Source organism: Sapajus apella, unplaced genomic scaffold (genome assembly GCF_009761245.1).
Source record: "Sapajus apella isolate SASKATOON/1434 unplaced genomic scaffold, GSC_monkey_1.0 scaffold16, whole genome shotgun sequence".
Classification (NCBI taxonomy): Eukaryota; Metazoa; Chordata; class Mammalia; order Primates; family Cebidae; genus Sapajus; species Sapajus apella.
This window is the reverse complement of record NW_022436956.1, coordinates 15,993,060-16,011,970: the sequence shown is the minus strand read 5'-3', so window position 1 is coordinate 16,011,970 and position 18,911 is coordinate 15,993,060. Positions and strand designations below refer to the sequence as shown.

The 18,911-nt window shown below is 52.9% G+C and overlaps 1 protein-coding gene across 10 annotated transcripts; it reads left to right on the top strand.

The window, feature by feature from the left end:
• The first annotated feature begins 205 nt into the window (after positions 1-205).
• NLRX1 (NLR family member X1) lies at positions 206-16,967 on the top strand. 10 transcript variants are annotated; one of them, XM_032285212.1, is made up of 11 exons: positions 206-372; positions 1,169-1,486; positions 3,160-3,285; positions 3,844-3,913; positions 4,405-4,493; positions 5,002-5,621; positions 6,302-7,123; positions 13,030-13,625; positions 14,528-14,614; positions 15,438-15,689; positions 16,433-16,967. In XM_032285212.1, the coding sequence occupies exons 3-11, from the start codon at positions 3,216-3,218 to the stop codon at positions 16,752-16,754; spliced, it is 2,928 nt and encodes a 975-aa protein (XP_032141103.1). In that variant the 5' UTR covers positions 206-372; positions 1,169-1,486; positions 3,160-3,215; the 3' UTR covers positions 16,755-16,967. The 10 variants fall into 10 exon arrangements, with proteins under 10 accessions (XP_032141103.1, XP_032141105.1, XP_032141100.1 ...); XM_032285214.1 differs by lacking the exon at positions 206-372 and adding an exon at positions 545-888 and having other exon boundaries at positions 1,169-1,236; XM_032285209.1 differs by lacking the exon at positions 206-372 and adding an exon at positions 545-888.
• The last annotated feature ends 1,944 nt before the right edge of the window (positions 16,968-18,911 follow it).

Sequence of the window (18,911 nt, the reverse complement as noted above, 5' to 3'; positions counted from 1 at the left end):
GTGTGCCCTGGCTGTGGGAGGTGGGTGGCTCCTCCATCTGTGCTACGTGAGCTTAGGGTGTGCCCTGTGTGGATGTGCAGGGATTAGGGTGGGGGCTTTGAGAACTAGGAAGCCCCAGGTCTAGCCCATGATTGGGTGTCAGACCGGAAGAGCAGGTTGTGTTGCAAGCTGTCCCTCATCCCCCATTCTTCCTCCTTTCTTAACCAAGGTTACCAGAGGCCATACACAGAGGTCTGGGGTCTGAAGAGGACCAGGTACAGAAGGGAGAACTGAAGGAAGCCTTAGGCTCAGGTCTCTGCCTGGAGTTAGGCTGGGGAGTCAGGGACAGAGGGAAGGATCCCCTGGAGACCGGCGCCTCACGGAGGCCTAGGGGTAAGGTAGGACGACCCAAGCCCGGGATTCCGTTCTGGCTCATTCACTTCCTAAATGAATCAACCTGCACAAGTCATTTCACCCTTCTGAGCATCAGTTCTTCATCTGTAAAATGGGCCTGGCCCAGCCTGGGAGGTGGTTAGTGAGGTCACTGGGTGTCACTGGCGCTTGGGAACCTGCAGAGGGCAGCAATAGCGGCAGGGCCCCCGGGGATTGAGGGCCGCACCCAGGAGTGCCGGGGGCGATGGTGGGGCTGGTGGCGCCTGAGTGCCGGCCCCGCACCAGCTCCCGGGCACCAGGCCCGTCTCGCTGACCCCCTCGTCCCAGAACCCCGCAGGCCCGAGCGCCTGGGCTCGTCCTCTTTCGCGCCCGCTGCCAGGGCCGGGTGCCAGGGCCGCACAGGCGGGCGGAGGCGGGCAGGAAGCGGCGCGCCGAGGAGCTGGGGACGCTGGGAGCCAGCGGGAGACGCCGGCGTCCGTCCCGCCGACCCCTCCGGGCCGTGGCCAACGGCTCCCGGTACTGGGCAGCCGCGGGTAAAGGCCTAGCGGGCTCGATCGCCCCTGCGCCCCCGGCTGGGCGGCCGCGCTGGGCGGGGGGCAGGGCGGGCCGGGGAAGGGCCGCGGGGAGATCCCGGCCGGGAACGAGAGGGACGGAGCTGGGCGCTGAATGGCTGGCGTTCTGGCAAGTCTCCCCCTGGGTCTCCGAGGCCACCTGAAAGTAGGAGAGCTGTTTGGGACCCAGTTTGGTGGAGGAGCTCTGGACCTGGGGTAACACCGCCCCTGTACTTTTCCTGCAGTGCCCCCTCCTTTTCTCACTGCCCTGGAGACCTGGGTGATCATCGGAGAACTGCCCTCGGCCCTGCAAGTACCATCCTGACCCAGTGGCCCTAGATCCGAGGTTAACCCGGAACCCAGGCTTTCTCAGGCTTCCGGAGCCCCCTCTTAACCCTTCTCCAGCCACTGGGACGCGCCAGCACCCAGCCGGCTTCTCCACTGGTTGTTCCTGCTAAGGCAAATGGCCCAATGCAGCCAGTTCTCCTTAAGCGTGCCCTGCCCAAGAAGCCCCGATCTCAGTGGAGGAGACCAGGTGCCAAATAGGGGCACATTCCATTTGAGTGAGTTCAGAGGACTCAGAAAAGGCTTCCCAGGGACAGAGACTTTTGAGCAGGATCTTAAAAGATTGGTTGTGGCCCGAGTGGTTGCTGGCACCTGTAGTCCCAGCACTTTGGGAGGCGAGAGGCTGAGGCGGGCGGAGACCTTGAGTCCAGGAGTTCGAGACCAGACTGGGCAACAATGGTGAAAACCCCGTCTTTACAAAAACAAAAAACACTTAGCCAGGTGTGGTGACACACCCCTGTAGTCCTAGCTACTGGGGAGACTGAGACAGGAGGATGGCTTGAGCCCAGGAGGTAAGGGGTGCTGTGAGATCACGCCACTGCACTCCAACCTGGTCAACAGAGCTAGAGACTCTGTCTCAGAAAAAAAAAAAAAAAATTTGGTTGAGACTAACAGAGGAGAAAGGTCATTCTAAACTGAGAAGAGTGTATGAACAAATTTAGGACAGCAAGAGCAAGAATCCGGCGAGCCTGGGGAATAAGGTACAGGCTAAGGACAAACTAAGAAAAATAGCTTGTGGGAGCCCGGTGTTTGGACTTTATAAGTAACCTGGGACTTAGGGAGGTGCTTGGTCCCTGGGATGAGGGATTAGAATGGGATGAGACTGAAGGCAGAAAGGCTGGTGAGGAGATGGGGTCCAATAAGTCCTGGTCGGGGCAGCAACTGGCTGGTAAAGCAGTGGGGAGGAATTGCTAGGACTGTTCACACTACCTGAAGGAGCAGGGGAAGAAAGATTTGAAGACAGAGGTCAGGTTTCTAGTGTGAGGTGTGGGTGGGAAGATTTGCAGCAAGACAAATAAGGGGAGGGGAATGATGAGTTCAGTTTTACCTGGGAGAAGTTTGAAGCAGTGGCAGATTATTCATCTGGAGATGTCAGGTGAGAAGTTTATTCATTTATCTGTTATTTATGTCAGCCTCAAAGGCTGCTTACATCAAAGTCACAGAAACATAAAATGATAAAACCATTGAAACTTTAGGCTGGGCGCAGTGGCTCATGCCTGTAATCCCAGCACTTTGGGAGGCCAAGGCGGGTGGATCACAAGGTCAAGAGATCAAGACTATCTTGAGGCTGATGAATCCCTTGAACCTGGGAGGCAAAGGCTGTAGTGAGCTGAGACTGTGCCATTGCAGTCCAGCCTGGGCAACTCCATCCCCCCAAAAAAATAAAAGGCTGGCTGCAGTGGTTCACGCCTGTAATCCCAACACTTTGGGAGGCCTAGGTGGGCGGATCACCTGAGGTCAGGAGTTCGAGACCAGCCTGGCCAACATGGTGAAACCCCATCTCTACTAAAAATACAAAAAATTAGCCGGGCGTGGTGGCATGCAACTGTAATCCCAGCTAATCAGGAGGCTGAGCCAGGAGTATCACTTGAACCTGGGAGGCAGAGGTTGCAGTGAGTTGAGATGGCGCCATTGCACTCCAGCCTGGGCAACAAAAGCGAAACTCAGTCTCAAAAAAAAAAAAAAAGGTGGTAGGAGAAAAAAATGGGATCCCTCAAGTTGGATTTTGGGAGAGGAATGAGAGCTGAAAACCAGGCCAGGGCTTCAGCAGGACCAACATTTGAGGGAGGGCTGATCCCCTTCTGGGAGGAAGGTCCCTCCTTGACTGGAATGGGGTAGGGTGCAAGTGGGGAATGGTGGCAGTGATCCCTTCATACCATTCTTCTTGCAGGGGAGCAGGATAGAAGTTGGTACTAGGCCCCCCAGGCTCTGACCTTCTCTCCCAGGATGAGGTGGGGCCACCATTTGCCCAGGGCCTCTTGGGGCACTGGTTTTGGAAGAGCACTCCAGCAACCAGGTGAGCAGGAAGCAGGGGTTTCTGTTTTTACCTCTTTCTTGCTTTTCAGCGTCCACATGATGCCTCCAAAACAGCAGGGATCCAGACACCAGGTGCACTAGTCTCAGCTCTGTGTTTCTCTAGCTGTTGACCTTGGGCACGTCGCCTCACCTTCCAGAGCTGCCTTTTTCCCATCCTAAAATAAGGGCGTTGGACTAGATCGTCTTCGAGGGTCTCGTAGCTACATAAGTCTAGGAACTTGTCTGATTTTATTTTACATACAACAGAGATTTACTGAGCGCCTGCCATACTGCAGACCCTGTGTTAAGTTCTAAGTAAATAATTGTGAAAAAAGACAGACGTAAAGTTATACAACATCCAGATGTGATCCCTCTCATGGAGTGGGGAGGAATGAATGTTAATCAAATAATCGCACGATGACATATAAAATTTCAAAATAACTGCTGCAAAGGGGCAGTACATGCTGCTATGAGAGCAAATACTGGGGGGTCTGATGCAGACATGGGTTCTGTGTATTGGATGGGATCTGCAGATCCTGTTTCTTCCTTCTCTCTGTAGATGAACGTTTCCCCTTCCTGATCCATTGGAGTTGGCCCCTTAAAGGGGAGCGTCCCCTTGGGCTCCCTAGGTGAGGCTGGGTGTCATACCTAGGACTAATCTAAGCACAACAGAGTGGACTGGGAAGGGTCAGGACTTGGGGCTAGCTTGATCTCTTGGGGACCTTGGGGAGGGGCTTGGTCCTCTGCGGGTGGGAGGATACAGGGGCAGCTCCCAGGCCTGAGAGGAAGTTGGCTTAGATCATCTGTGGTAGAAGGCATAGTGCTCAGTGGAGGGAGGATGTGTGGGAAGTAGGATGTGTGGGAGGATGTGTGGGAGCCTGGCATGGCCAGCCTGAGTTCTGGGCAGCAGTCAGCAGTGGAAGCTGGAGGGTTAGGGATAAGGGCTCAGTTCCTGGGAGGGGTGTGAGAGTCAGACAAGCCTCTAAACTTGGGGGTTGAGTGTGGGGCTTATATCTCAGGAAACCGGAAGTCTAGCAGTACAGACAGGCTTGGACCCAGAGCCTGTGAAGGGGCTGACCAAAGATCCAAGTCCCAGCTCATCTCCTTTCCTTGTTCCCAGGGCCTTTATACGCCACCATGGAAGCTCTGCAGACAGCACTCCCCCATCTTCGAGGCATGGACGGCTGTTCCCCAGTGCCTCTGCAACTGGTAAAGGGACTGGCTGGGACCCTGGTTAGAGGCTGCAGTGGGGAGAGGGGGCTGGAAGGAGAAGCAGGGTGAGGGAGGCATAGAGGACCCACTGCTATCTTCCATCGGTGGTCCCTCCTCTCTCTCCCTCCCTCCCATCCATCTATGTAGCCCTTCCTGCAATACTCATGTAATGCACACTTATATGTATAAAGCACTAGGAGAGCCATACCATCCCTATCCTCAACAAATGTTGGGTCTAGCAGGTTAAGGCGGCACATAAGTCAGGGTGAAACCAGTCGGTCCAGGCTCAGCATTAATTGTCCGGTGGCTCCCCACTTTCTGACATAGGGGTTCCAAACTTTCTGGACAGTCTATAATTTCTCAGGAAGTCTTGTGTGCCCATTATTGTGGGCCCCAGCATCTATGTCTTGACGTCCTAGCCTGACCTCACCACCGCCCTAATTGGCCCTAAGCTACATCTCCAAGGCCCCTTTCCCTGACCCATTTCCCTTGTCTTCCCATACAGAAGCTATCCAGCAGCACCGCCGGAACCTGGCTGAGTGGTTCTGCCGGCTGCCCAGGGAGGAACGCCAGTTTGGCCCGACCTTTGCCCTAGACACGGTCCACGTTGACCCTGTGATCCGTGAAAGTAACCCTGATGAGCTACTTCGCCCATCCTCGGAGTTGGCCCTGGAGCATCAGCCGCCCCAGGCTGGGCTCCCCCAACTGGCCCTGTCTCAGCTCTTTGACCCAGATGCCTGTGGGCGCCGGGTGCAGACAGTGATGCTGTATGGGACAGTGGGCACAGGCAAGAGCACGCTGGTGCGCAAGATGGTTCTGGACTGGTGTCACGGGCGGCTGCCAACCTTCAAGCTGCTCATCCCCTTCTCCTGTGAGGACCTGTCATCCCTGGGCCCTGCCCCAGCCTCCTTGTGCCAACTTGTGGCTCAGCGCTACATGCCCCTGAAGGAGGTTCTGCCCCTGATGGCCGACACTGGGTCCCGCCTCCTCTTTGTGCTCCATGGCTTGGAGCATCTCAACCTTGATTTCCGGTTGGCAGGCACAGGACTTTGTAGTGACCCTGAGGAACCGGAGGCACCAGCTGCTATCATCGTCAACCTGCTGCGCAAATACATGCTGCCCGAGGTGGGTGGCCCTTTGCCCCAGGCTATCACTGCTGCCCCTTGACTTGCCCCCTAGGTCCTGCGTTACTTTACCTCCTGGTCCCTTCACTTCCCAGCGGTGTCACTCTGAGCAAGACAGTAACTTCTCTAAGGCTTCTGTTCCTCTCTCCTTGAGTTGCTCTGATCAAATGAGATACTGCACATGACATTGGCACAGCGGCCTGGATCACAGCAGGGGCTCAACAATTGCGTGTTATAACTGTTATCCTCATCATTGCATCATTGTCTTCCTCCTTGAACACTCAGAATTCAGGGGTCTCCTGGGAATAGAGGTAGTCAGCAGGACACTAAGGTCTTTCTTCCTTTCTTTTTGCTTTTTTTTTTGAGATTGAGTCTCACCCTGTTGCCAGGCTGGAGTGCAATGGAGCGATCTTAACTCCCTGGAACCTCCAACTCCCTGGTTCAAGTGATTCTCCTGCTTCAGCCTCCTGAGTAGCTGGGATTACAGGCACACGCCACCACACCCAGCTAATTTTTGTATTTTTAGTAGAGACGGGGCTTCACCATGTTGCCCAGGATGGTCTTGATCTCCTTACCTCATGATCCACCCACCACGGCCTCCCAAAGTGCTGGGATTACAGATGTGAGCCACCACGCCAGGCTGCTAAGGTCTTTCTTAACTTTCAACCATGCTCTTCCCAGGCCAGCATTCTGGTGACCACTCGGCCTTCTGCCATCGGCCGCATCCCCAGCAAGTATGTGGGACGCTATGGTGAAATCTGTGGCTTCTCTGATACCAACCTGCAGAAGCTCTACTTCCAGCTCCGCCTCAACCAGCCGGACTGCGGGGACGCTGCTAGGGGTGCAGGTGTATCCGCCACGCCAGCTCAGCGTGACAACCTGGTGCAGATGCTCTCCCGGAACCTGGAGGGGCACCACCAGATCGCTGCCGCCTGCTTCCTGCCATCCTATTGCTGGCTTGTCTGTGCCACCTTGCACTTCCTGCATGCCCCCACACCTGCTGGGCAGACCCTTACCAGCATCTATACCAGCTTTCTGCGCCTCAACTTCAGTGGGGAAACCCTGGATAGCACGGACCCCTCCAATTTGTCCCTGATGGCCTATGCAGCCCGAACCATGGGCAAATTGGCCTACCAGGGGGTGTCCTCCCGAAAGACCTACTTCTCTGAAGAGGATGTCCGTGGCTGCCTGGAGGCTGGCATCAAGACGGAGGAAGAGTTTCAGCTGCTGCACATCTTCCGCCGGGATGCCCTGAGGTTTTTCCTGGCCCCGTGTGTGGAGCCGGGGCGCGCAGGCACCTTCGTGTTCACCGTGCCCGCCATGCAGGAATACCTGGCTGCCCTCTACATCGTGCTGGGTTTGCACAAGACGACCCTGCAACGGGTGGGCAAGGAAGTGGCCGAGCTTGTGGGCCGTGTCGGGGAGGACGTCAGCCTGGTACTGGGCATTATGGCCAAGCTGCTGCCTCTGCAGGCTCTGCCTCTGCTCTTCAACCTGCTCAAGGTAACATCCCTGAGACCCCCCTATCTGCTCCTTCCCTCCCCTGCACCCCAAGCTGGCCGCACTCCTCATGGTTCCCTGTTCACTCGTTGCTCCTCTCCCAGCAGGAAGCTGCTGCTTCCTGCAGAGGTATGAATCTGGTTTCAGCTCTGGGCATTTTGGCTTTTAGTGGGATTATGAGAGAGAAGCCACAAGGCCAGGGAATGCTCGGTGGCTGGGGAGGGGAATTTGGAAACATGGGGGACTTTAAAAACAATCCTACATGGATTCCTAAAAATGGTTTCCTTTTTGTGTTTTTCCTCCTAGGAGGCAGATCTGTCCTCTGCTTTGCAGGTCCAGAACATTGATTGTATCTGTTCCACCAGAGGTGATTAGGCTGAGAGTGATGACTCATCCTAACTAAATCAACAGAGACGGGTTTATAAAACAGATGCCATTTTATTCATTTATACTAGGGCGATGCATGGCATCAGTAATTGGCTTAGTGGAGTCGTCCTGAGGGCAGGTCCACTCCAGAAACCAAATTATAGACCCAGGACTGTGCTGTGAGCAGCACAGCTGAGTGAGGCCTTTGAGAGCCGGAAGGAGCCACTCTGTGATGTGTGCTAGGCCCTTTATCAGTGTTTTTCACATACTCCTAGGAAGGAAATACTATTATGATCCCTTTTATAGATGAATAAACTGAGGCTCAGAGAGGCAAAATAACTTGTTCAAGATCACTCTTGTAAAAAAGTGATAATAGTAAGTAAAAAGGCTGGGATAGGAGCCCAGGGCTTTGTGATTCTGAATCCTGTGCTTTTTCTGCCAAACTATACTGGTGCGCTATGGATATTTCTGTGGGGCTGTGGGGCTGTGCTAGGTAACCTTTGTTTTCTATAGGAATGTTTCAGCAGCCGATTTTGAGGAGGCAGAGTGTTGGCTAGTGCTGGCCGAATTTCAACACCTTGTTAAAATTTATCTTTATTTTTATTCATTTTATTATTTTATTTATTATTATTATTTTTAACAGAGACAGAGTTTCACCATGTTGGCCAGGCTGGCCTTGAACTCCTGACCTCAGGTGGTCCACCCACCTCAGCCTCCCAAAGTGCTTGATTATAAGCATGAGCCACAATGCCTGGACTATTTTTATTTTTTGAGATGGAATCTCACACTGTCACCCTGGCTGGAGTGCAGTGGCATGACCTTGGCTCCCTGCAATCTCCGCCTCCTGAGTTCAAGCGATTCTCCTGCTTCAGTCTCCCGAGTAGCTGGAATTACAGGTGCCCGCCACCATGCTCAGCTAATATGTTGTATTTTTAGTAGAGACAGGGTTTCACTATGTTGGCCAGGCGGGTCTCGAATTCCCGACCTCATGATTCGTCCACCTCAGCCTCCCAAAGTGCTGGGATTATGGGTGTGAGCCACTGTGTCAGGCTGTTAAATTTATTTTTATTTTTATTTTTTGAGACAGTCTTACTCTGCTGCCCAGGCTAGAGTGCAGTGGTACAATCACAGCTCACTGCAGCTTCGACCTCCTGAGTTCAATCAATCTTCCCACCTCAACTTCACTGAGTAACTGGGACCACAGGCATGTACCACCATCCTTGGCTAATTTTAAAAAATTTTAATTTTGTAGCTGGGTACAGTGGCTCATGCCTATAATCCCAGCACTTTGGTAGGCAAGGAGGTGGATCACCTGAGGTTGGGAGTTCGAGACCAGCCTGGTCAACATGGTGAAATTCCTTCTCTACTAAAAATACAAAAATCAGCCAAGCTCAGTGGCGGGGGCCTGTAATCCCAGCTACTTGGAAGGCTGAGGCAAGAGAATCTCTTGAATCTGGGAAGCAGAGGTTGCAGTGAGCCGAGATCGTGCCACTGCATTCCAGCCTGAGTGACAGAGCGAGACTCCCTCTAAAATATGTTAAAAATTAATTAAAAATTAAAAAAATTAATTTTGTAGAGATGGGGTCTCACTAGTGATTCTCTCACTTTGGCCTCTCAAAGTATTGGGCTACAGGTATGAGCCACTGTGTCAGGCCAGGTTTTTATAGGCACCAAAGCGTAAGGGCTGAGAACAGGGATTAGTAACTCAGCTATTTGAGTTCGAATCCAAGCTCTGCTACGTATTAGCTGTGAGACCTTGGACAGGTTACTTAACTCTGTGCCTCAGATTCCTTATCTGTGAAATGGAGACCATTCTAGAACGTATATAACTGGCCTAATATGAAGATTAAATGAACTCATCCTCAGAGTCTGGCACACGGTAAGTGCTGTTTAATTGTTTTTTAGAGATGGACTCTTGCTCTGTCACCCAGTCTGGAGTGCAGTGGTGCCACCTTTGCTCACTGCAACCTTCGCCTCCCGGGTTTAAGTGATTCTCCTGCCTCAGCCTCCTAAGTAGCTGGGAATACAGGCCCACACCCGAATACATGCCCGACTAATTTTTGTGTGTGTGTATATATATATATATATATATAGAGAGAGAGAGAGAGAGAGAGAGAGACGGAGTTTTTCTCTTGTTGCCCAGTCTGGAGTGCAATGGTGCAGTCTTGGCTCACTGCAATCTTCACCTTCTGGTTTCAAGCGATTCTCCTGCCTCAGCCTCCCGATAGCTGGGATTATAGGCATGTGCCACCACACCCAACTAATTTTGCATTTTTTAGTAGAGACAGGTTTTCTCCATGTTGGTCAGGCTGGTCTCGAACTCCCGACCTCAGGTGATCTGCCCACCTCAGCATCCCAAAGTGCTGGGATTACAGGTGTGAGCCACCATGCCTGGCTCTACTTTTTGTATTTTTAGTAGAGACGGGGTTTCACCATGTTGGCCATGTTGATCTTGAACTATTGACCTCAGGTGATCCACCCACCTCAGCCTCCCAAAGTGCTGGGATTACAGGAGTGAGTCACCATGCCCAGCCTATGCTGTTTAATTGTTTGTCACACATAGAAACAGGTTCTGTTTGAGACTAGCCTGGCCAACATGGTGAAACCCTGTCTCTACTAAAAACACAAAAATAAGCCAGGCATGGTGGTACGCATCTGTGATCCCAGCTACTTGGGAGTCTGAGGCAGGAGAATCACTTTAGCCCAGGAAGTGGAGGTTGCAGTAAGCCTAGATCTCACCACTGCACTCCAGCCTGAGGGACAGAGTGAAACTCTGTCTCAAAAAAGAAAGAAACAGGCTCAGGAAGCCCACCCCTTCTCACACCTTCACCTCCAACAGGAGGTGACAGCTACTGCTGAGGCCACCCCCACCTTGAGGGTATGCCTGCTGGACCTGAGTTGCAGCAAGAGGCTGCAGTCTCTCGAGGGGCTTCAGAAAGCCCCCAGTTATTGAAAGCCTACCAGAATTGTCAGTCCCTGCACCCCCAAGATCTCTTGGAGGGAGGGTTGCCCTGGGAGAGCACTGAGCCCATCTGTTTCTTCATGATCCTGTGGATTCAGCTTCACAGGGTGACATATTCTGGGCTTGTCACAGATTAGTGTTTGAGAAGGGGCACTATCACCTCTATGAAGGGAACCTCACATATAAACATGAAAAAAAGCTGGGTGCAATGGTGCATACCTGTAGTCCTAGCTCTTGGGAGGCCAAAGCAGGAGGATCGCTTGAGTCCAGGAGTTCAAGGCTACAGTGAGCTATGATTGCACTACTGCACTCCAGCCTGGGTGACACAGCAAGACCCTGTCTCTAAATAAATAAAAAGTAAAAAGTAAAAAAGACCCAGATGTTAAAGGAGGTGCCACAAAACAGCGTCATGGTTTGTTGCCAGAGGAATGACCCGTCTTTCCTTTCAGAACCATTGCAGGGACGGGGGAAGACATGACAAACCCCAGACCTTCATTTCTTTCTTTTTTTTTTTTTTTAAGATGGGGTTTCACCATGTTGGTCAGGCTGGTCTTGAACTCCTGACCTCAGGTGATCCACCCGCCTTGGCCTCCAAAATGCTTGGATTACAGGCGTGAACCGCCACGCCTGGCCAGACCTTCATTTCTTTGTCTGATATTTGAGTGCCTGTTGTGTTCCAGGCAATGTGTTAGAATCTGAGGAAACGTCAGTTAACCAAACTACAGGTTTCTGCCCTTTCTGGTCTAGTCTGAGCTCCTCTCCCAAAAGGAAACTGCTGCTCCCTGCACAGTTTGAACATAAAAATATCAACGTAACCACATAAGGAAAAATTATGGCAAATGCCTAGAAAGAAAGGCCCCAGGTGCCGTGATAGTGTGTAGTGAGGGAACTGGTCTGAGGGGTCAGGGGAGCCTCTTTGTGGAAGGGCATGTCATTTGACCCTTGTAGCATTAGCCAAGGGAAGAACTTGGGGGGAAACACCCCAGAAAGGGGTAGCACCCTGGAGGTTTTTTTTTTCTCTCTCTTCAGACAGGGTCTTGCTCTGTTGTCCAGGCTGGAGTTCTGTGGCATGATCTCGGCTCACTGCACCCCCGACCTCCAGTGCTCAGGGACTACAGGCACATGCCACCATGCCTGGCTATTTTTTTTTTTTTAGATGCATTTTCACTTTTGTTGCCCAGGCTGGAGTGCAATGGCACGATCTCGGCTCACCACAACCTCTGCCTCCCGGTTCAAGTGCCTCCTGGGTCTCCTGCCCCAGCCTCCTGAGTAGCTGGGATTACAGGCATGCACCACTATGTCTGGCTAACTTTGTATTTTTAGTACAGACTGAGTTTCTCCATGTTGGTCAGGCTGGTCTCGAACTCCTGACCTCAGGTGATCTGCCCACCTTGGCCTCCCAAAGTGCTGGGATTATAGGTTTGAGTCTCCATGCCCGGCAATTTTTTGTTTTAGATTAAAAAAATTATTTTATAGAGACCACATCTGGCTACATTGCCCAGGCTTGTCTTGAACTCCTGGGCTCAAGTGATCCTCCCACCTCGGCCTCCCTAAGTGCCAGGATTCCAGGCAAGAGCCTATGGCGGCTTTGAAGGAGGAAAAACCTTGGCACTGTTAAGACAAAAGCCAAAGGCCAGGCATGGTGGCTCGTGCCTGTAATCCCAGCATTTTGGGAGGCCGAGGTGGGTGGATCATGAGGTCAGGAGATTGAGACCATCCTGGCCATGGTGAAACCTCGTCTCTACGAAAAAAATTAGCCGGGCATGGTGGTGTAGTCCCAGCTACTCAGGAGGCTGAGGCAGGAAAATCGCTTGAACCCGGGAGACAGAGGTTGCAGTGAGCCGAGATCATGCCACTGCACTCCAGCCTGGCAAAAGAGCACGACTCTGTCTCCAAAAAAAAAAAAAAAAAAGCAGAAGTGGTAGGATCATAGTGAGTGGGGCCAAGAGGATTATGGTGAAGGCACTGTAGTTGGCAGGGTCCAGATCACACAGGCCCTTGAAGCAGTAGGAGCTGTATCAATCGTAGTGGCTGTGACAACAGTGATGCTGAAGATGGTAATGTATTTGTGACACCTAGCCTGGTCCCAAACTAAGTGTGTAATACATGCTAATTCCTTCTCACCGCCTCCTGGGTTCGAAAATGTATTGGAGTGCTTGGGAAAGAGAAAGAAATCCCTAACGTCTGCAGCACATGAGACAGGTGTTGAGAGATGACCCTGAAAAGGTCAAATTAGGGCCAAATTATGAAGTTTTGGGCCAGGTGCATCGGCTCATGCCTATAATCCTAATACTGTGGGAGGCCTAGGCCAGGGAGCCCAGCCTAGGTGACACACTAAGATCCCACCTTTAGTTTTAAAAAATGTTTCCTATTCCAGGCTAAATGTTTGGAGTTTGCCACATAGCCAGTAGGGAGCCATGGAAGGTGTTGCAGCAGGGGAGTAGCATGATCAGACAAATTATGCTAAGTTCAAGGGGAGATCACAGTCTGGAGCAGTCATGGGGATGTACCTTAAGCTGAGCCTTGAAGGCTGAACAGGCACACGGAAGGCCACAGTGACCCTCTCCTGCTTCTTTTTGAGGTGGTTCCGCGAGTGTTTGGGCGCATGGTGGGTAAAAGCCGGAAGGCGGTGGCCCAGGCCATGGTGCTGGAGATGTTCCGAGAGGAGGACTACTACAACGACGATGTTCTAGACCAGATGGGCGCCAGTATTTTGGGCGTGGAGGGCCCCCGGCGCCACCCGGATGAGCCCCCTGAGGATGAAGTCTTCGAGCTCTTCCCCATGTTCATGGGGGGACTCCTCTCTGCCCACAACCGAGCTGTGCTAGCTCAACTTGGCTGCCCTATCAAGAACCTGGATGCCCTGGAGAATGCCCAGGCCATCAAGAAGAAGCTGGGCAAGCTGGGCCGGAAGGTGCTGCCCCCCTCGGAGCTCCTTGACCACCTCTTCTTCCACTACGAGTTCCAGAACCAGCGCTTCTCCGCTGAGGTGCTCAGCTCCCTGCGCCAGCTCAACCTGGCAGGTGTGCGCATGACACCCGTCAAGTGCACAGTGGTAGCGGCTGTGCTGGGCAGCGGAAGGCATGCCCTGGATGAGGTGAACTTGGCTTCCTGCCAGCTAGACCCTGCCGGGCTGCGCACACTCATGCCTGTCTTCCTGCGTACCCGGAAGCTGGGGTGAGGACCTATCCTCATGTACAGGCATGAAGAGGGAAGAGGGTTGGAGGTGAAGAATTGGGAAGAGAAAGTGTCAGGGAAACCAGAGGGACTGACGAGTGACCAGAAGGTGGGATGAAGAAGTCTAGTGTGGGGCTGGGTGCGGTGGCTCACGCCTGTAATCCCAGCACTTTGGGAGTCTGAGGTGGGCAGATCACAAGGTCAAGAGATGGAGACCATCCTGGCCAACATGGTGAAACCCCATCTCTACTAAAAAAAAAATAGAAAAATTAGCTGGGCGTGGTGGCGCGCGCCTGTAGTCCCAGCTAGTCCGGAGGCTGAAGCAGGAGAATTGCTTGAACCCAGGAGGCGGAGGTTGCAGTGAGCTGACATCACACCACTGCACTCCAGCCTGGCGCCTGGTGCCAGAGCGAGACTCTGTCTCAAAAAATAAAAAAAAATAATAAAAAAAGAAGTCTAGTGTGGGCGGAGGTGAGAAGAGCAACAGAAGGGAGGAGCCAGGGGTGGTGGCTCCTGCCTGTAATCCCATTGCTTTGAGAGGCCAAGGGGGAAGCATCGCTTGAGCCTAGTAGTTTGAGACCATCTTGGGCAACATAGCAAGGCCCTATCTCTACAAAAAAAATTTAAAAATTAGCCAGCTGTGGTGGCACATGGCTATAGTCCCAGCTACTCAGGAGGCTGAGATGGGGGCATTGCTTGAGCCCAGGAGTCTGAGGCTGCAGTGGGTTGTGATCATGCCATTGTGCTCCAGCCTGGGCAACAGAGTAAGACCCTGTCTCTAAAAAAGGGGGAAGCAGGGATGGATTCCCAGAGGCAGGCTAATGAAGAAAGAGCATGGGAGATAGACTGCATGCTGAATTCCCTCCTTGGTCTCTCACCTCTCTGGCCACCTTCTGCTCCAGCTTGCAACTCAACAGCCTGGGCCCCGAGGCCTGCAAGGACCTCCGAAACCTGCTGCTGCATGACCAGTGCCAAATTACCACACTGCGGTGAGTGCCCTGGGAGTGGGCATCCTGGTGGCCAGCTAAGGTCAAGGGTGAGCTCCCTGCCTCCCAGCATACTTGATACAGGCCCACCCAAGGGATAGTAAGTAAATGGAGTCCCCTCCACTTCCCCCAGGTCCACTGTAAGCAGCAGGGCAGCGGGAAAGATGCCACCTGTAATGAGTGCTAGGAAATCTCTTACTTGGCTAAAATCAGCCTGGTGGAGGTAGGGAGAGAGGGTGGAATAATACCTAGGCCAGTTGCCTGGTAACAGTGCCACTGATCCTCTTCCAGGATTTCTCCTCCAGCCTCCTGAGGATGGCCCTAATGCTGGGTACTCAGTAGATGCTCCTTAAGTGTTAACTGTTATGTGGGGAATCTGGGTGCCTGGGTTCCCAGTTTCTGGTTTTGTAAGGGGAGGCAAATGAGGAGGAAAAAAGGAAGAGCAGGGAGAAGGATAGGGGAGTCAGAGGGGAGGGAGAAGCAGAGGCTGCAGAAGAGGTAAAAAAAAAAAAAGGCAGAAGAAGGGATAAAGAAATGGTGACGAGGAAGGGAATAGATAAGAAGGGAGTCAGGGGAAGAGAAAAGGAAAGATCAGCTCCCCCACTCTCCTTCCTCTGCCAGGCACCACATCCCCTATTGCTCCATCCCTTCTCTTGGGCCTGCATTTCTATGTCCAGGCTTCTTTTGCCCCAAGCAGGGCCCTCTTTGGCCCAAGTCCTGACACCCAGCACAGGGCTGCCCCATCAAGGCTGCCAGCACCACCACCAACCTTGCCTCTCCCTCCTCTCAATGGGCCCTCATAACCTTGGGTTGCATGTGGCTATAGGCTGTCCAACAACCCGCTGACAGCGGCAGGTGTTGCCCTGCTGATGGAGGGGCTGGCAGGAAACACCTCAGTGACGCACCTGTCTCTGCTGCACACGGGACTTGGGGACGAGGGTCTGGAGCTGCTGGCTGCCCAGCTGGACCGCAACCGGCAACTGCAGGAGCTGAATGTGGCCTACAACGGTGCTGGTGACACGGCAGCCCTGGCCCTGGCCAGAGCTGCCCGGGAGCACCCTTCCCTGGAACTGCTGCAGTGAGTCCTGTCCCTGGTCCCATTGCCCCCAGCCCTCAGACTCCTTCCCTCTCACCACTGTGTTCCTCCAATCCTAGGGAGTGCTTCTGGGCCTGGCCTGGTGCCTGTCCTCTGTTCCTGGTTTCTGACCGATCCTTGTCAACCTAGTTCTGAGCCAACTCACCCCCCTGGCGACTGGCCCGTAAACTGCCCCAAATCCCTACCACCATTTCTCCTAGAGGCCTGCTGTCCCTGGTCCAATTGAATTCTAGTATCGGGGTCGGATGTGGTGGCTCATGTCTGTAATCCCAGCACTTAGAGAGACCGAGGCAGGCACATCACCTGAGGTCAGGAGTTTGAGACCAGCCTGGCCAACATGGTGAAACCCCATCTCTACTAAAAATACAAAAATTAGCTGGGCGTGGTGGTGCATGCCTATAATCCCAGCTACTTAGGAGGCTGAGGCAGGAGAATCACTTGAACCTGGGAGGCAGAGGTTTCAGTGAGCTGAGATCATGCCACTGCACTCCAGCTTGGGAGACAGAGCGAGACTCAGTCTAAAAAAAAAAAAAAAAGATTCTAGTGTTGGTCCCTACCTCTCACTGGCCAGCACCCTCCATCTCTGGCTCATTGCAGATACTTACCCGATTACACTCTGCAGCCAGGAGATGAGTTGTGAGGCCCCCTGATTTTCTGTCCATCCACCCTTGGACCCTCCTTCTCATAGCTCTACTGAATGGCATCAACTTTCTCTCTCCTGCCAGCCTCTACTTCAATGAGCTGAGCTCAGAGGGCCGCCAGGTCTTGCGGGACTTAGCGGGTGCTGCTGAAGGCCGTGCCCGGGTGGTGGCATCACTGACAGAGGGGACGGCAGTGTCGGAATACTGGTCAGTGATCCTCAATGAAGTCCAGCGGAACCTCAACAGCTGGGATCGGGCCCGGGTCCAGCGCCATCTTGAGCTCCTACTGCGGGATCTGGAAGATAGCCGGTGTGCCACCCTTAATCCTTGGCGCAAGGCCCAGCTGCTGCGAGTGGAGGGCGAGGTCAGGGCCCTCCTGGAGCGGCTGGGAGGCTCTGGAAGCTGAGACACTGGTGGCAGGCACCTAGCTTTGTGACCACTGACCCTAAACCTCTTCCCTCTGTGGGCTCCTGGCTTGCACTGCTCCTTCTAGAAAGATCTCTTCAGGTCTGGAGGCAAAGGAATGGGCACAGCTGTGCCAGTTGCCCTCCTGGGGCATGTTCAACCAGGTCTGAGTCTGGAATCACCAAGTTAAAGAAGATAAATCAATGCTTTGGGCCAGGCGCGGTGGCTCAAGCCTGTAATCCCAGCATTTTGGGAGGCCGAGGCGGGTGGATCACGAGGTCAAGAGATCGAGACCATCCTGGTCAACATGGTGAAACCCCGTCTCTACTAAAAATACAAAAAATTAGCTGGGCATGGTAGCACGTGCCTGTAATCCCAGCTACTCAGGAGGCTGAGGCAGGAGAATTGCCTGAACCCAGGAGGCGGAGGTTGCGGTGAGCCGAGATCGCGCCATTGCACTCCAGCCTGGGTAACAAGAGTGAAACTCCGTCTCAAAAAAAAAAAAAAAAATCAATGCTCTGGGCTTGGAGATGGAACATGCCTCCTCTTTCTTCGGCCAGAAGGACCAAAGTATTTGGAATTTGGATGACCAGAGTGCCCTGAAGCACGACCACCACCTTGCCTCCCCCTCCTCTCACCGATTGTACCAGCAAGGGGCTCACATCTTATGTCTGCCATGCTGGGGATGTCACCATCCAGATGTGTTGGATGCTGGCTTCCCCTCCCTTTTTTTTTTTTTTTTTTGAGACAGAGTTTTGCTCTTGTTGCCCAGGCTGGAGAGCAATGGTGCGATCTCCGCTTGCTGCAACCTCTGCCTCCCAGATTCAAGCGATTCTCCTGCCTCAGCCTCCTAAGTAGCTGGGATTATAGACATGTGCCACCATGCCCAGCTAATTTTGTATTTCTAGTGGAGACAGGGTTTCTCCATGTTGGTCAGGCTGATCTCGAACTCCTGACCTCAGGTGATCCACCCGCCTTGACCTCCCAAAGTGCTGGGATTACAGGCGTGAGCCACCATACTCTGCTCACTTGTGGACACTGAGGATGCCCTCACATTGGTGCTTTCTCCTCATCCTCATGCCCCCTTTGCCACAATGGTACCGATGGCTTGGTGGCCTCTCGAGGTAGATGCAACTGACTTGCTGCTATTAAAAAGCTGTGTGCCTTCCACCGATTGTGGCCTCCTCTTTATTGCCTGGTGCTTCCAAGAAAGGGTACTGTTCTTGGTCTTTCTGGTTAAACTACCAACCATGATCTATTGCAAGTGGTTCATGGGCACCAGGTTCAGAGGCAGTGGAGGCTGGAGGGGCCCATGAACAAGATATTGGCATGGGGGTTGGCCATGCTGGGCTGCATTAGTCTGTTCTCATGCTGCTAATAAAGACATACCCAAGACTGGGTAAGTAATTTACAAAGGAAAGAGGTTTAATTGACTCACAGTTCCACATGGCTGGGGAGGCCTCACAATCATGGCAGACGGCAAATGAGGAGCAAAGTCACATACATGGTGGCAGGCAAGAGAGTGTGTGCAGGGCAACTCCCTTTATAAAACCATCAGATCTCATGAGACTTTTATTCACTATTATTAAAACAGCCTGGGAAAACCTGTCCCTGTGATTCACTTACCTCCCACCGGGTACCTCCCATTGTAACCGGTTTGGGACAGGGCTCAGCTACCCCCTCTACTCCCCTACCCCCGTCATTTGATGGGCCCCAAGGTTCCTAGCATAGACAAAGAACTCTAGGTTACCAGATGGGGAGGTGGATGGAGGCATAGCACTGGGAAGTTCTTGCCTTTGAAACCACGCCCCTGTGGACCCAGGAAGAAAAGTTAACACAGTCCCTCACCTTGACAGGTGGGAATTATAGGAGCTACAATTCAAGATGAGATTTGGGTGGGGACACAGCCAAATCATATCATAAGCCATAGAATTCTTATCACCCTTTTCACACTCACCCCCCAGGCTTAGAGTTAGTGACCAGCGATCTGTCTTTCTATGCACAGAGAGCTGACTGGGTCAGATACAGGGTCTCTGGAAAAAATTGGGGCCCAGGGAAAGGGGCAGGAGAAACCACACACTTTCCCAGAGCATAAGACTCTTGACCAGGCATGGTGGCGCATTCCTGTGATTTTAGCACTTTGGGAGGCTGAGGCAAG